At 43.6% G+C, this 17,427-nt stretch overlaps 1 protein-coding gene across 2 annotated transcripts in view; it reads right to left on the reverse strand.

Moving 5' to 3' along the window:
- khdrbs3 (KH domain containing, RNA binding, signal transduction associated 3) overlaps nucleotides 1–17,395 on the reverse strand; it is a 61,544-nt gene extending 44,149 nt beyond the window's left edge. For both annotated transcript variants that reach the window (XM_017041085.2, XM_008331369.3), the window contains exon 1: nucleotides 16,894–17,395. In XM_017041085.2, coding sequence (XP_016896574.1) covers nucleotides 16,894–16,984 — 91 coding nt within the window. In that variant the 5' untranslated portion in view covers nucleotides 16,985–17,395. The remainder of the gene's footprint in view (nucleotides 1–16,893) is intronic.
- Nucleotides 17,396–17,427: the final 32 nt, after the last annotated feature.

Below are 17,427 nucleotides of genomic sequence, written 5' to 3' on the forward strand. Positions count from 1 at the left end.
AAATAATTTGAAGCTTTTAAACATATCCAACACTTAAGTGTATACACTAAGGAAAGTAGTATTTTTATTGGAGTAATACTTCTTTGAAAAATCGTGCTGGATGTCAAAACCCGTCATAAAAAGGAAATATAATTTTTATCACTTTTTACAAAAAGGATAAAGTCATAATAAAATTTTAACGGATTTTTTTTTATATCAATTTATATTCATGTGAAGGAATCCACTGTATTATTGTTATCTTTTTTTTTTCATATCAAATACTTGACATTTCAGGTGACCCCATTTGAATTACACATGACCCCACGTGGGGTTGCGACCCAAAGGTTGAAACCACTGTCTTAATATGTTAACCTCTGAAATTACAACATCCTTATACCAATTGCAATCATGTATTTTTTTTTTCTTTCCATAAAAAAGCTCTGGAAAGGTTGGACCAATTCTTGCCTTTTTTGGGTCTATACACCCTGTAGCATGTCAAACTGATTTTCCCTAAACTACACCATCTACCCTCAAAGATTCCCTGCAATCAAAGAATGAAAAAAAAACCCAAATTTTCCGAGATATTACAAATCCAAAGCAGTACACCACTGCAGTATAATGCATGAAAGAAAATGCAACAAAGGGCTCTAATATAAATTATACAGTGGTTGCATTAGGACAGGCGCCAATCGCAACAACAGACCTCCATCTCCCACAGCTGCACCTGCAGCCAGGCTGTCAGGAAGATGAAAATATGCATGGCTTCATTCGGTGTAGTGGGGCTCCTGTGGAGAAATGGAGAAGGTAAAGCTAATGGACTACTCTAGGACACAGCGGGGCTGTCGACTCAGCAGTGCCGCCGGCTATCTCTCCAGGACGTGCCATTTTTATGACAATCTCTCCGAGGTCACTGCTGGCGCACAGAAGCACCCAGGAGCCTTCACCTCCGTGACCGGACTGCACAGGATTTACTGTAAACAAAATCTGTTTCCTGAGGATCCCTTTGATTGTTAGCAGCATTGTTAGCTACAACCATGGAGCCATTCTGATTACTTTTCCAATTGATTCTGATTATTTTTGTACGCATTTCTGCAAATAAAATTACAACTCTCGATTTTAATGTCGACTTTGTACGTACGCGGGCCGATGATGATACCGACGTGGCGTTTTTCTGTTAGCCTAGAACTCAATCTTTATCCGTCACCGGTTGTCAGTCACCGACAAAGATGCCGCGCCTCCCTGATTGACACCAAGGAAATTGAGGGTTCACATGAAACACGTTAACCACATTCTGCCACCAGCTGTCACCCAATGGCTTTCTCGCTGGTGTCGAGCAACCGGGGCGGAGGAGCGCTAACGGGGAAAAAATCGAAAGGAAAGAAGGCTCAAATAGCAGGTTTGGTTTCCTAGTCACTGAGCAGCTTAACCGCCGTGTCAGACACCGTGTCCTGGACTTTTGACACGCCGGCTCGGAGTGCAGGCAAATCATTTTGTTGGAAAAAAAAAAATTTGGGGGGAGAAGAAATAAACAGCAGACTGTGAAGAGGAATGCATACTTTTTGGTTGCCAGCTCACCGTGTAACACATCGGAGACGTGTCTTTATGTCACCTGAAGGTGAGAATCAATTCTCGCACCACGGCGGAGGCATGTGCAAAGCCTCGCTCTGTCATGTACCGCGCATTATTAGCACACCAGGCATTCAGTGGAGAAACACAAGAGAGAGAGAGAGAGAGAGAGACGTCTGTCTGGTGCTGTCGGTAAGTTCGGCCAGTTCAGAGGGTTCAGAGTTTAAATCCCATCTCGCGGGGATAATGGGTCGCTCAGATTTGCGCGAAAAACATCAGGACGTCCCCTGTCCCGCTACAGTGCCGGACAATAGACAGTGTCTCGGCAGGAGATTTGGCAACGGAGGCTCTCATTTACATGATAGCTGTGAAACTCCGAGTGTGAAACAGCTCCTTTGAAGCCCACAGAAGGTAACTGTAGGCAGGTGATAATGGGATGGAGTCTCAGCAGCTAAAGGTCACACACACACACACACACACAAACACACACACACCGTTAACTGTTGTTAGTTCAGACTAATGTTTAATTTAGTCCAAGTGGAAAAACTTTCCAGTCCTTCAATAGATTGATCAACCTTTTTTTTCCTGCTGCAGCTTCACTGGTTTCCAATTGAATATTGTCTCACTAATAAAATCCAGCTTTTCACCTACAAGGCCACGAAACAACTCAGCTCACAGCTCACCCTTTCCTCACCCATTTTCTTGGCCCAGCTCACCTTAAATCCACCCTGGGGTCCAGACCCGTCAGCCCTACTTCACCTACTGTTTTCACTAACCTTACATGTGAGAAACTATGATTCTATTATTATTATTATTATTATTATTATTATTATTATTATGTTGTTATAATAATTTTTTTAATAGTTTTAATATATAATTTTTAATATATATTTTATCATATATAATATATATATATATATATATATTATATATAAGTATGTAAGCAAGAATACATTTACTTTTTTGTCCATTTTCAGGGCAACATTTTCTTTGTTTTTTTTAAACAGTACACATAATCCAATGTCCAATAAAGAACTGCAAACTGATTGTCTACAAAATGTGCTATTACGACCATTGGAAAGAAAACGGATTTTCCGTCTCCTAGCAGCTCAGGGAAGGACGCTCATGTGATCTATGCATCATCGTTAAAAAAAAAAAAAAAAAAGCCGCTAACTGCCCGCCTCCTCCCACTCGTCCCACCCACCCACTTGACTGGGGTGGGCTAGAACTGGACTAGTTGATTTCCTTAATACATCAGATGAAAATGAATGGTTTCGTCCCTTTCTTCTTTTTTTTTTTTTTTTTTGGGGGGGGCACATTTTTGTCTTTCCTGGAAGGTGTCACCTTAATGTCATATGCGTACCGGATTTCAGGAGGAATAGTGACGGGGGGGTCGTGCCTGTGCACCTACTTTCAAGGGTGACATTAAGAATGCATGAAAGAGAGATGCCAAGTATCAGTATGAAAGCAGCAAACACTTTCACACAAGGCCCTGGATTCTAACAAGCACAACTCTGTTTCAGAGGAGCCACAGCCAAATCAAAGACGGTAACCAGGTTTTTTTTTTTTTTTTTTTCCTTTTCACACAGAAAAAAAAAATCACATGAAATTGCTTGTTATTGTGGCTCCGTGTGTAGCTGCACCTTAGTAACTCTAGAAAGATCCCTCTCTTCTTTTTGGCTGCTTTTAGCTGCTATACTTAGTCACGGCAGACGTCTAACGGTTCTTTGCTTCAAGGAGGAAAAGGCGAGCGTGTACATCTCGGTAATTATGTCTCAGTCGAAAAAAAAACCAGTCCAGAGCTTAAGGCGTTTGACTAAGGAGGAGATAATGAAACTGTGCGCAGCGATGCTAAACCAGACAAGGTGAAGGAAACGAGTGGGACAGGAGTAGCCGGGATGACAGGAAGCTAAATCCCAGACGGAACGGAAGGGACGAAGTTAAAATGGAAGTGCAGATAAAACATAACTGTGTAGGTCAGAGCGAGCGAGACGAGGTGTTTAATTTTGCTCTTGTCAACCCCGGCTCAAGTAGAACACGACAGGCTGGATGTAAGAGCGGGAATTAGCGCACGTCACACATCACTCTGTATCTTCATAAGTAGAGACTCCGTTTAATCAGCGTTTCCTATTTGCAAAAGCGACAGGGAACATTTATCAATAAGTGTTTGCCGGGGCGAAAAAGAACCGGGGAAGGTCATATAGACATATGAAATAACAGCTGGCATTTAGGCTGTCACAAAAGGAGACGGATCAAACCCCGCGGGACCGAAGACCAGATGGAGCTGAGACTCGTCGCTGCCGCGTTTACAGGAAGTCAATGACTGACGCCGGCGCTGGCGACAATGTTTTTGCGTTTGTGCAAATTGAAGAAACATAACCATAAATTTCGCCCGCGGCAGATCGATACATCCCAAGAAACATATCCAAGAAGAAGCATTCGATAACTTTGATGAGACATGGACTGCCAGCGTGCTATTAATCTTCCATTAGCAGCCACAGGCCGCTGACCACTGCCGAGGCCCAGACGCTCGGTGACAGATTCGGCCATTAAACCTTGCACTGATGTGTGTACCTGGCAATCGGACGGATTTCTCCGTGCATTATTGGTGCAATCACGGGCCATTCGTCAGATGTGGTCCATTACAGAGGGCGATCGCGTTACAGAGGGCAGCACCGCAGCCTCCGCCGTCACCGACGTGACCGTGTACGCTACATCACCAGCCAGCAGGAAAACATTTAGTGTTTCATCTCACATTGCTTCCGTGACAATTATTGATCAATGAGTCAATCAATTTTATTTTTTTTATTTTTGTTTTTACAGTTTGCAGCTTGAAATCGTCCGCTCTCGTGTATCTGCAGAGACGCAGCGATGGTGAATCTGAAACAGTGCTCAGTTAGGCGCACGGCAAACGTCCCTGATTCCATTGTAATAACAAGGACAGGCCTGTGACTGCGCTTAATACTAATGTACCTATTATGCACAGCAGCATCTCGGGAGACTGCCCTTAAACACTGGACTACTCAATCATGACGAGAGGAGCAAACGTTGGAATGAAATGGGTCATACATTACTTTAAATAAATATGATAATGAGGCAGACACCACATATCGCCGGGGGGATTATTTGTATTACGCAGGGGCAGAACAGTAGGTATGGGGGGGGGCATGGGTAACTGACAGAGTCTGAGTGGAAGGTGACATGCAGCAGTCAGAGAAGATGAGAGGTTCAGTGATGTCTGTGAATGAGCACTACAAACAAACACAGAGGCCCCACTCTGAATACCATTTCAGCAGAGGTGAAAAAAGTATCACAAAAAAACAAACAAGCCCAAAGCCTATGGACTAAGGGAAAGTGACTTGGAAGCGTGTTTGGTCTTTGCGTCTTGACAGGGGTCACACTCGGCGACCTGAGGATCCCAGTGGAGGGAAATGCACCTCGGCGGTGTGTGTGTGTGTAAAAGAACAGAAGGTGAAACGAGTCAAGTGTTTGGAGTGATGTCACTTAATGTGAGGCTTAGGTACATGGATTACTGCTCCCAGATATTCGGCTTTCGTTACACATCAAATATTGATCGGCGACGTGATCCTGCCCTGATATGCCAGCGCTCGTATCGTTGGACGATATTTTTTTTCAATCCGTCTGGTATAGATATATTTTTAAATACAAAATTGTTCATTAATCTGTTGTCCTCCGCCGCCAACCTCTTCTGCTGCTTTGGGTTTATATTAATATATTTTAAATGCCCCTTTAATAAATAAGGCCGTCTAAGTTAGCGTGTTACCTTGCGGTAAATAATTTGTAAAATAAATTTGATTTAAATTTGCCATTATTTCCATGCGTGGTTATGTCGCCGTCTCACCTAAATTTAGTACGAAAAATATTTTATCTATTTTTTGGATATATGGGGTTAAAACAGTGTCGGGACTATTTAAGTATCTCGATTAATCTTTAGCTAATCTTTGATTAAAAAGCTCTAAAAATTCCACAGCCCTAACACAAACAAAAATTCAAGTTAAATTAAGAAAAAGGAGGAAGAAAACAGCCCACATCCTAGCCTTATAGAACTTCATTTGAAAAATGATATATATGAGTTATATTTGCAAATGTCTCTCATAAATAACAATATATCAAACCAAAATAGTGCGGAGAATATGAAGATGAATCTTAATCTCTCCAGTAAATGAAACCGTGACCTCACAGCCAGCGTCCAAAAGGCTCTCCTGTGTTTTGTTTTGCGAATCGATGCGCTCTCCCTATTGATCATAAATATGATGCTCCCTGTGCACGCCGCCGTTTAATTTATGCTACAAGGTTACAACCTCTTTTGTACTGCGAGCGAACCGGCTCTTCCACTTCCACGTCCCCAAGCTCCGCACGGTGGAGATTCACACCCGCCTCCGGGTCCTCTCTCAAATTCACCGTCAGCACAAGGACCTCGATGGATCCCGTGCCACCCTCCCTACCCCCCCGCCCCCCCACTCTGACGCTCAGCCCTGAAATGCAATCCACTGCACTGCGCGTCTCTGCCCTGGATCCCGTGTTCTTATCAGTTCCTCCAGGATGAGGAGCTGTCAATACAACAACCACAGAAAAAGAAAACCATTCCTTTCCGCCTGCATCTCATATCAACGGGGCCATCTTCACACACAACCAACTCTGGTCAGATAGCAATTAGAACCGGGCCCTTCGATGGAGAGGTTGGCGCGTGCGGGACCGCAAATCTATAAACTTGATTTCTATCCGCTCACCTCTCGCCCGCCTCCCATCGACACGCCACCTTCGGAGGCATCGACTGTGTGTGCTGCATGTTTGCTGTAATTACCATCATATTTGCCGGCGCTGCATTGCTTATGACAGAGGGAATCGAGCCGCAAGAGCTTGTATCGCAGTCGCTAATTAATTGTGTGCCTGATAAGTAGCTGCAGCTACAGCTCCACACAGCTATCTCCAGACTTATAAATAACCGCGGGGGTGACAGAGACGCTGTGAACCGCGAGGTGGCCTGATGTCAACAAAGACAGAAAACACCGATCCTTACGTAAAGAAAACGACAGAGCTCCGACGGCAGGTACACAAAGACTGCTGGGAACTACACGGCCTCGGCGGGAAGGAACGCCGCCTGAGCCTAACCATGACAAGGACGGTGGAAAGTTTACGGATGGTTTGAGGCAGTCCGACTGTTCGCTGCTTTGTCAATGGGGAGAGAAAAAAAAAGAGGGGAGGGAAAAAGACGAAGAGAGAGAAACTCCACGCCGGTAAAACAATGAATCACTGAGCTTAGAGATACGGTTTGGAAATATTTTTAACTTCAGTTCAGCATTTTATGACCTGCTCTGCACACATTGATGTGGTTGATATTCGAGGTTTGTGTACTATGTGTCTATGTTTGTGCTGTATTTTGTACATGCAGGTATAGTTTATATGTATGGATGAATGCATGTTTAAATCAATGTTTAGTTCAAGCTATAATTTGTGTTATTTTTCCTTTTTTAATACAGTTATTACATGTAAACACCTGCAGAAATACTTATCCAGGCAGGAAAGGCGGAGGAGTGGGAAAACATCAAGACATTGCGAGAATACAATAAAAATAAAAATAAAAATAAAAATACTTTTCTAATAGTGTATATTAGAAATAAATATTTTCTAGTTTGGGTAAGACCTGCCTTCACAATAACACACACACCCAGATACAAACAAACAAACAAACAAACAGACAGACCCACATACAGTTCATGGCAGGAGAGAGGACGCTAACGATGGCTGCAGAGAGAAACCCACTAACAGGTCAAACTTTAACAAGCATCTTATTCAGCAAAGCTCGCCCAGAGGTCAGACTTTAACAAGACGTGGACAGGCACAGTGGAGGGCACGCGTGAGCCATCGGTCTGGGTGTCACACGCTCGCAGTAGCATTTATTAGCCAGTGCAGCGATGATAACTTGGCCCGTTATGAGGTGGTCATACATCACGGTTTAACCCGTTGTTTATGGTTAGCCTATCGGCCCTAATGATTTGATTTTACAGCCTAATAAACAGCAACAACATGTTGAAAGAAAAAAAAAAAAAACGGATGGATTTTCGGTTTTTGGCATGCTCGCAGGGTCGAAGGGAAAAGACGAGGATGCAGACGGGCCTTAAAAGGCCAAACACAATTAGTCTTTAATACAAGGCTCTTAAAATAGAGACGGGAGAAACAGCCAAGCAGGCAGACCAGCAGGACAGGAGGAAAGGTCTCCTGGCACTGGTGGTAAATGAGCATCCATCTCTCCTCCCCTCTCGGTACATTACAGGGTAACTTCTACTGCTCCAAAAACCCAGAAAATGCACTTAACTTTCATTTACTGAAACCGCCCTCGTCCATTAAAGATTCATGCCGAGGCCTGCGCCTCTGTAGATCAGTACGGGAGGTGTGAAGAACATTCATTTGCCTGCAGTATATATATAAAAAGTGCAATCAGGCTTTAAATATTTGTAACTAGCAAAAAATATATATCAAGAAAAGACATTGTTATTGACTGTGGATTTCTATTTAAATCTGTCGTCGAATCAGCTCAGGGCTTATATTTCCGTCTCTGACAGGAGCCACATTTTTCTTGTTTTGTTTCTCTGGCAGCTCTTAAAGATTTTTCTTTTTTGTATTACTTTGTGGTTTGTACTATATCTTATTTTACATGCAGCTCATCCCTTATTGTTTTACCTCTGCCCAATATTATCTGCCAGGTTGGATTTAGCCTGCGTTTACTACGTTTCCCCAGATCAATGTTGCTTTTTTTTTTTTTTTGCCAGTTTTTCAACAACACGATGTCGTTCTGTTATACAGTAGCGCCTCCTTTGCCTGGGCTCGCTCGCTGTATCAGATAGCAGCCAAAATCTGGCTGTAAAGTCAAACGTCTTTATCAATCATGTTTCAAAATCTTTTGACGTAATGTAAATATTACATTTTTAATTCCTTGTCTGTTCCTCGGTGCCCGGTTACCCAGGCAGAGGGAAAGTGTCGTTCCTTAAAAATAGAAGAAGGATCAGCCAATAACAGCGCCACCGACACGGCAGCCTTACAAATAGTAAACAGAGCAGGATGTATGGGACGTTTCTGAGCAGCGGCTGGACGCCACAGGTCTGATGAAACGCATTAGGCTCAGAACCGCATCAGCATAAATCTCCCCACACTATTAAACACAGTCATGAATGTTAGAGCAAAAACATTCTCAGTCGGCTTCCAGCTCGGTGGGACCTCGGCCTGTTCTTAATTTCCCGAAGGGAACTCACGAGGGATTGATAAAGTTGAGTGAGTTCTTGAGTTGTCGCAGAACTTTTGAGAACTTCCGAAACTCATAGATTTTTCATTTCTTACACTAAACAAACCTCGGAATTCATGGATCTGATCACATCGATCAGAACGATTTCAAATATACATCAAGTTAAACATATATTTGTATCAAAAAATCTGATTCTGTACCATTCCAACTGCAGCGTTCTTCTGGAGTATTTGGGAGCGTAGGTGACTAACAGCAGCTGTTTACAATGCAACAGGCTCAGGCTGAGCCTCTGCCAGCAGAAAGGCACAGGGTCCCCGGGCTTATCTTGGTGGAGGTGCCGCCGCTGCACCTCGGCACCAGCGAGGTGGAACGATAAACATAATTAAATTGAGTTGGATTACACAAAATGGATTGGATCAGTTGGGAAGGCGGGGAAGCTAATCCAGTGCAATCCTCTCTATAGAGGTGCCAGCCACACAAACGACGGAAATAAAGAAGAGGCAGAGGGGAAACGGAGAGATGGGGGGGGGCACAGGAAGGCCTGTTCAGGGGGGGGGAACCTCCTGCCCCAGAGTCAGTAGCGGTGCAGTTTAGTGGAGAAAATAAATGTTCTCTGCTACGAGCTTGCAGAAAACGACCTAATTTTCTCACGAAGGCACGAACTGTTGATCGTGTTTTGTTTTTTTTTTTTTGTTTTTTTTTTTAAGCTTCCATAAAGTCAGGAGATCAACAAGTAATGAATTAACTCTGAGATTTCTACATTCTATGTGTCTTTTCTCGCAGTAGTGATGACGGTGTTTTTGACATCAACCTTTTTTTTTTTTTTTAGTTTTTTACCTTCAGGTTAAAGCAAACAGTTTAGTCACAGAAGATTAGATTTTTTTTTCTCTCTCTGTATTTTTTCCTAGACAGTTAAACATTTTATTTTTTTTTTTATCACCGAACACATCTTCAGCAGCACTCAGGTAACTTTTTTATTTTTTGTTTTCAATTTCAACTCCCATTCCATTCTTCCATTTTTTTTTTTTTTTTTTGCGCCCTCCTACTCCCCTCCCTCAGATTGCATTTTCCCTTTTGTAACCGACTTTGGTACAATCCCCTTACAAATAACCTTCCCCCAGGGAAAGGGACTCTTATGTTCTCCGCAGCCCCACCAACCCACTCCTCTCTCCCTCTCTCTCTCTCCTCTCTCTCTCCTCTCTCTTAGCTTCTCATGGCTCTTTGTCTCTCCGCCCCAGCCACAGTAAACAGATTGATACAGTACGGTCTGGCACATTCTTCTGCTTTTGGAGCTAATCCGCTGTAATCAAAGTCTGTCTGCGTCCCGTCTTTGGCAGCGCTGCGATGCACATTATCGTCGGATGAAATGATGAGTAATGGATCCGTTAGTGATTCAGGAAAGACTAAAGCAGGCCTGATTACAGAGGTGTGCTGAAATGAGCTTTTCTACTCTGCAGGTAGAGACCTGCACTTTATGGTCAGCTTCAATCCAAAGGATTTTGGAATTTAAAATAACTGGGAGCACAAAGAAAAAAACGTATATAGAAGCAGCAAAAAGTAATGATTCAAACACATACAGGCAGCACGTGTCAAACTCAGAGCTCGGGGGACGACTGTGGCCCAGCAGAGCTCACGGTATTCTACGTACAATTGTTGTAATTCACAAAGCTTCTTTTTTTTAATTGCACTCAAATTCTCCCATAATGCACCCTGGGAGATCCAACAGACTGTTCAAATGGTTGCTTCATTGCGATTGTGTTTTATGTGTTGTCTGTCTGCTGTCAGTGTATGAGGGTGTGTTTTTTTTTTTGCAGGATCACATGACAGGGAAACTGTGAGTTGATTGGTGGATGGCGTCCATTTAAACCCTAAAAGCTAAGGCCTGCTGAGGCCTTGCCATGTGCTCTGTGTGGTTCATCTTATGTTACATTTGATTGATTGTAATTAGTAGCAAAATGGAGGCGTGAGAAGCCCTGGTTTTTGTTAAAACCTGTATTTTTTTTTTTTTTTTTGGAGGAGAGAACAGCGTCCTCTTAGTTTTGTTTGTTGTTTGCTGGCCATTGTTTCCTCACCTCCTCACAAAATAAAATGCTGCTTTCAAACTATAAACTCTTAAACTTGGGAGGCTAAAAATTACGCTACGTATCAGTTCCCCTAGACTGGAGACGTCACAGCTGAAGGGTAAGACTTTTAATTTGAAATGTTGCAGATAAACTAGGTCTCGACGTTTGTAGCATCATTTCCCCAATTCTTTTCAAGGAACAAATGTGTCAGTGAATTGCGTCGCTAGAATACTCCGAGCAAGGACTCAAATAAAACGGATGACGTGAGATGCTTTCATCATTTCCTCCAGCCAAATATTAACCAGAAACTTGTGGCTCAGATAAGAGCTGATGACCCAGGTGCAGTGAATGAAACGCTGCAGCAGAGTGAAGCAGGTGCCGGCGTGAAACTGACGATCGTGACGGAGATTCTCACACAGATGTCGCCGTGTCGCCTCAGCTGATACAGTAGCAGCAGCTACAGGGCGAGGAGGAGAATAAAACCAAAAAAGACAAAAAATCAAGAGCACTGATGAAATATTGCCCCCAGGGTCGCTCAACTTCATTTCTTCATATTTGATGTGCAACCCAAGTGAAACGTCAAACTTTAAAGCTATTGACTTTTATTTATCAAATCACTGCTTTTCCAATCGTGCGTCAGATGAAAAATACATACAGCCAGTGTCGGAGCCGGCAACGCGTGGCCTTCTACATGATCTCCTTATGTGGAATCAGCTTTCAGCCGACTCCTGCCTAAACAACTGCCGTTTGCATTATTTAAGCTGCCTTGGCTGGCGGCTTTAATTGGAGTGTCTCCTCTTGGATGGCGGTGTCGTGGCGCGCCGTTCAAGGCTGGATCTCAGCGAGGGACGCGCTCAGGTGTAAAAGTTGGAAATGCACCATCTACGTGGCCCTTGAAATATGAATGCGGCGTTTGTGGTGGAGCCGCCTGTTCTACGTTGAAATGTGACAGTCTCAACGTTAAATCAAGGCGCAGACCCCGAGGCGGAGCGTGCACCAGGTGGACGGTGATGGGGACGGAAGGAAATGAGCGATGAACAACAGATGGAGAGGACGGTTTCCCTGGTGTGAGTACATGATTTGTTTATTGAAAAGAGTGTTTAATGTTATATGGTGAACTCCGCTTCACATTGGACGGCCATTAATAAACAAAGTCATCTGTGAGGACAAATAGGGGACATTATTATTATTATTATTAGTAGTAGTAGTAGTAGTAGTAATAATTGAACGTTTATGTGAAGAATATGTTGTTGTTGTTGTAACTGTTTGAACTACAATTAATATGCAAATGTTAAGTTTTGGTTGGTGGTTATATGGCTGATGTGATTGGTCCAGACCAAACCAGTTTCCCATATATGGTTAGTGTCGATGTGCTGGGCCTCAGTTCAATATTGTTTATCCAGAATGAAGCTCCCGCTCACAAGTTAAAGCTAATGCTGTTAGCTTAGACATACCACGTAAGACACACATTAGTCACGTTAACCGTGAGGTCGGGGCGGGGTCACTGTGACGCGTTTGGAATGACAAGCCTAATCCGACACTAAAACGACACCATCACCAGACCAAACACTTCCATGCATATTTTAGGTGCAGCAACACCAGGGTTGTTTTGCTTTTCTTGTTAAAGGATCTTATTTCCTCTCAGGCTGGGGCCGCTGGTGCGTCACCACACAGTTTACCGCTGAAAGACTGAGCGGACGAATGCATGTTCAGCAAGTAAACACATGATCTCATCTGGAACCTGCAGAGTGTGCTCGTTCAAGTCGTCCAAAGCTCCCGGTTCCTTCTGAAGTGTCCGCGTTTGCCCTAGTTCGCACGGGATCCGTGAACGTACATCAAAACAAAAAAAAAAAAAAAAGAAAAGAAAAAAAAAAGGGGGAAGAAACGGTTTGCAGGTTTTGCTATGACATAATGTAATGCAGTTTTTTTTCCAACCTGAGGGTCGTGACCCCATGTGAGGTACAAATGGGGTCACCTCATTCATTTTTTAATTATATATTTAATATGATCATATAGTAAATTTAATAAATGTAATTAAATCAAAATAAATATTTATAAAATAAAATGATAAGAATAGAAATATATATAATGTAGCTACATGTGTTCTTAATATATGCAGTATATACTGTAGTATATTAGTACTATACATGTAGCACATCTTGTTGTTAACTAATGAGTTGAGCTAAATGACGGCATGACTCATCATCGCCACCATATGGACTCGGGGACAGAACGTACCTCATTAGCAGTGGAGTCAAAGACGCCACGTGGCTCGCCACTTCGGCCAACGAGTCCCTGTTAGCTTTTATGGCTCCACTTGGCCCACGTCGCCCTGCCCCACATTTCACCTCTGATTCCAGTGGAAGCTGCAGCTGAGCAAAGTCACAGCTCTACAAACACCTCTCAGCCGCAGCGCAAAGCAGCGTAGCCGCCTCCCGCCGGCTGGCTGAACGCACAGCGGTTTTTCTTTAGCTCCCACATCTGCCCTCTGCAGGTCACACTTTACTGTGAGCCGCAGATCCACAGATCATTATCACTATCAAGCAGTGTTTCCCCGACAAAAGGATGTCGCTCTGACTGTGTGCCAGTGCATAACCGCTATAACCAGGAGGGGGAAAAAAAAAAAAACTTCAGCAAGGCTAAAAATACTCATCGTTTTTTTTTTGTTTTGTTTTTTCCTTTTGCTCTTTGAGATTTACATATTTGCAAATGCGTCTGAAACAGGATATTTTGTAGCCTCGGCTTCATCTGTACACATATCTGTTAATGGCCTCTGTGCCTTAACAAGGCTAAGCTAAGCAAAGTAGTTTGTGCGAAGCAACAAACGCGCGGCGCTCCTGCTGTGAACTGTCCAATTAAACAAGCCGCAGATATGTAGCCTGTGAGTTCGATGAGGGTTACGACGTTCAAACCAGGTCAGTTTGGACGAGAAAAACGTATCTGCCGCACAAGGAATATCAACAGTATTTAACCGTTACTGAAATCCAAACGAAAACACATTCAAAACAATGCAAGTGCAGTTGATTTCTGCTGAAATGTTGTCTTTTTCCTGAGGAAGAACTGAGTGTAAATTCCCTCTTAATCCTCTTCACAGCGGTGCTGTTTAATACCCATTAATGTGTCTCCAGTCTAAAGTGACCAAGTCGGTTCAGATGACCGATAAAAAAAAAAAAAAAAAAAATCAATTAGTAGAATTGGGTTTGCAGATCACATGTACCTGCACCTGCAGCTGCACGCAACACCTGACCCCAGACTTGAAGCATGAAGAAGACAACTGATAAGAGTATCATCTTATCAAAACAGTACCGCAGGGTACTGGTACAGACTCCAGCAGTCTCTCCCTATTTGGTTTCTGTTGGATTAGGAACCGTTCGTACAGTAATGGAGGTCAGCTGTTTGTCAGGGAAACCTGGTCACATCAGGGTTCAGACAGTGACAGTGATCCGATCTGAACATCGGATATTTGTTCTGATACCGGCTAAGTAGCAAGACCTGACCTCAGAGTAGAAATGAATTCAACTTGACCCGTCGGAGTTGCATTTTGCATTTGCACTCAGAAAACGAAACAAGATGTTTTCCCTCATCCCCTCGTTAATCTCCCTCCAAGTTTCACAAAAAAAAGTTCTTCCCGTCTCTTATGAAAGACGTGTCCCAAACTCCACGTCTCTGTCTACTTCTCTAAGTAGATTGTCTCAGACAGACAGAGAGACAGAAAGACGTGCAGTCAGTCCAAGTGGGAGAAAGGGACTTCCGTGAATGGCACGCACTTATCAAAGAGCTCCATCCTGTCCCCGGGCTTCGGACACAATGCTCCTCTAATTTCTCCCGAATGCAAGTCTCCGCGGACCTGCGGTAATCTCATATTTGCCGTTTGGTTGAAACAACTCTAGCTACTCCACTCCCCCACCCCCCACTCCTGTCGATCGCATATTTAAGTCCAGAACTCATCAGCAAGATGGCAGAAACAGTGCTCTATTAAGCTGCCTCGTGTCCCATCTGTTGTACGGGAGATAACGGTATTTACAGTTTGGCTGTTGTGGAAGTTTATTTTCCACCAATTCTTCTTCGGCCCCCGTCCTTCCAGTAAATGTCACGAGGCTTATACTCCAACAGCGGCCTTTGACCCCTGATGGAAACAAGTCTTAAACTGTTCCCGCAGGAACTTCTGCAGCTTTTCGACTCACCGTTGTTTTCTATTGTTTTATTCGCTAAAGTAGTGGACGCAGTTGAGAGAAAGACTTTCGAGAGAGAGAGAGAGAGAGAGGAAGTGGTGGCGTGGTGTCTGTCAAAGTGAATTAAATATTCACTGGCCGCAGCATCCACTCTATTAGTGAGCGGAATCGTAAGAGAAAAAGCACTAACCCAGATTTAAATAAAGAAACGTGCTTTCCTAAGCACTGAGTGCTGGGCTTTGTCAGAGCGAGTGGAGAAAATGACTTTAGCTCGCAGAAAACCCGAGTCCATTCTTTGAACCCAAACTTGAAAGAATTATGAATAAATGTGAAACCATTTCACTTCTTGTCATAGTATTTTTAAAAGATGATAATGTGACGATTCAGGTTGATTTATTGAGTTATTGGTCTGTTTAGAATGACATTCAGTGATTTTCTTTATATGTACTGTATATATTAGTAAAGTTTCTGTGAGGACACGACAGAAACAGCAAACACACACTCCTTCACTCCTCCGTTGTAATTAATATGATGTCGGAGCACATTATTATATAATCCATTATGTTACATTATGGAAACAAATATGCTGCTTTTCTTCCAAGAGATTTGTGTTGTTTCTTATTTCTAATGACCATTGTTTTTCAAATTTTGGGCGACCCCTTCATGGGGTCTCGATCCCAAGATTGAAAAGCACGCCCCACTTTCTGTCGTTTTTGCATGCGGTCATGTGTTTCGTTTTGTCCCCATTGCTTTAAAAAACAAAACAGAGTGAAAGCAACAAGACCAGGTTCTGTTAGAAGTCACGTTCAGCCGACAGAGAGAGAGAGAGAGAGAGAGAGAGAGAGCATGAGGGAATAAAGTTAGACGAGCGAATGTTTGTCACTTGGGGAAAGTCATTAAAACGAAATCTGTTCCGCTCCTCTGAGGGCCCCTCTTTTTTAAAAGGGCCCTCCACTTTCCAAACGGCGGCAACCAGAAGTGACGTGACTGGATGAAAAGCGTTTAGTGCCGCAGCTACATCTGGAGTTCCAGTGAAACTATTTACAAGGAGCACCGACGGGTGACGCCGCTCGTCTGCTCCGGTTTTAGAACCAACGGTGGCCTACAGACAAAGGCCACGGGAGCTCAGCAGGAGCTCCAGCTGTGGTCGGCAGTATGAAAGCCTGTTTGGAAGATCCTGATGGCTTTAACGCAGACGGCATGGCAATGGATTAATTAAAGCTTCCGTGAGCTCTGATGCTGCTGCTGATGCTGCTGATGCTGAGGCTGAGGCTGAGGCTGAGGCTTTGGATGGATTTGTCACAGCAGCTTCTTCAGAGCAGAGAACACGTGTACTGCGTAGAATATAAATATGTAATTATTCCACGACCTGGTGTACGGACCAGGCATTTCTTCACCGACTGCAGCGTGAAAACAGTCAAGTGTAGAGGTTGAATTCCTTCACCTTTATTCCAAAACAGTTTCGTGTTTTCTTTGTGTGTGTGTGTGCTGTGGAGGAGGAGGATGGATTTTTTTTTTAATTTATTATAATTTATAATCATCATTTTGCACTGATTTTGCAAAATTAAATTCATATCCGTTTAACGGTTGAATTTCTTAGCTTTTTTTTTTTTTTTTTTTAGATTTATTTAGCAGGTGTTTTGATGCTAGTCGACTTGACAAACTTAGTCTCCGTTTTCCCTATAAGGACTTAAATTTCCAGATTTCTACATTGGTCAACTGGGCAAAAAATGACTGGGAAAAAACATCCCCACTACACTCACAAACCTCCGTCCCGAATCAAGGACTGTTGTGAAATGTGACGTGGAGCCACAGCTTTAAACACAGACTCCATTCACGCACGGTTGTTTACCTTGATCTAATAGTCGCTGGGAGTGCTGAAAGGACTGGTCCAGCGAGTCCTTCTCCGCCACGAGCTCCTGCATGTACTTCTCGTTGTCCATGTTGTCCCGAAGCGTGGGCTCCAAATGATCGACTCAAGTAAATGACAACAACGGCAATAAATTTAAAAAAAAAAAAAAAAAAAAAGTTTGTCAATGTCCAGCAGGGTCCACCGCACGGCGCCTCCAAGTGTTGGTATGAATCAGACTGAGACTGAGCTAAATCATTATTTTTTTTTTCCTCTAAGTCTCCAGTCTCGGAAGCACACGCGCGTGCACACACACACACACAGAGGGCGCGTGCAAGTGCACGCAAATGCACGATCAGAGAGCGCCTAAATTTGAGCAGGAGGTTTTATCCCCATCAATGTGACGCCGAAGCCGCGTTAAGCATCACCGGCGGACTGCAGTTTCCTCTCCTCTCCTCTCCTCTCCTCTGGAGCCTCTGAAGCTCCCGCACTGCTTTCTACCCTCGGCTCCACTCAGGCTGCCGCAGCTATTGGACG

Source organism: Cynoglossus semilaevis, chromosome 18, assembly GCF_000523025.1.
Source record: "Cynoglossus semilaevis isolate Cse_v1.0 chromosome 18, Cse_v1.0, whole genome shotgun sequence".
In the NCBI taxonomy this organism is placed as follows: domain Eukaryota; kingdom Metazoa; phylum Chordata; class Actinopteri; order Pleuronectiformes; family Cynoglossidae; genus Cynoglossus; species Cynoglossus semilaevis.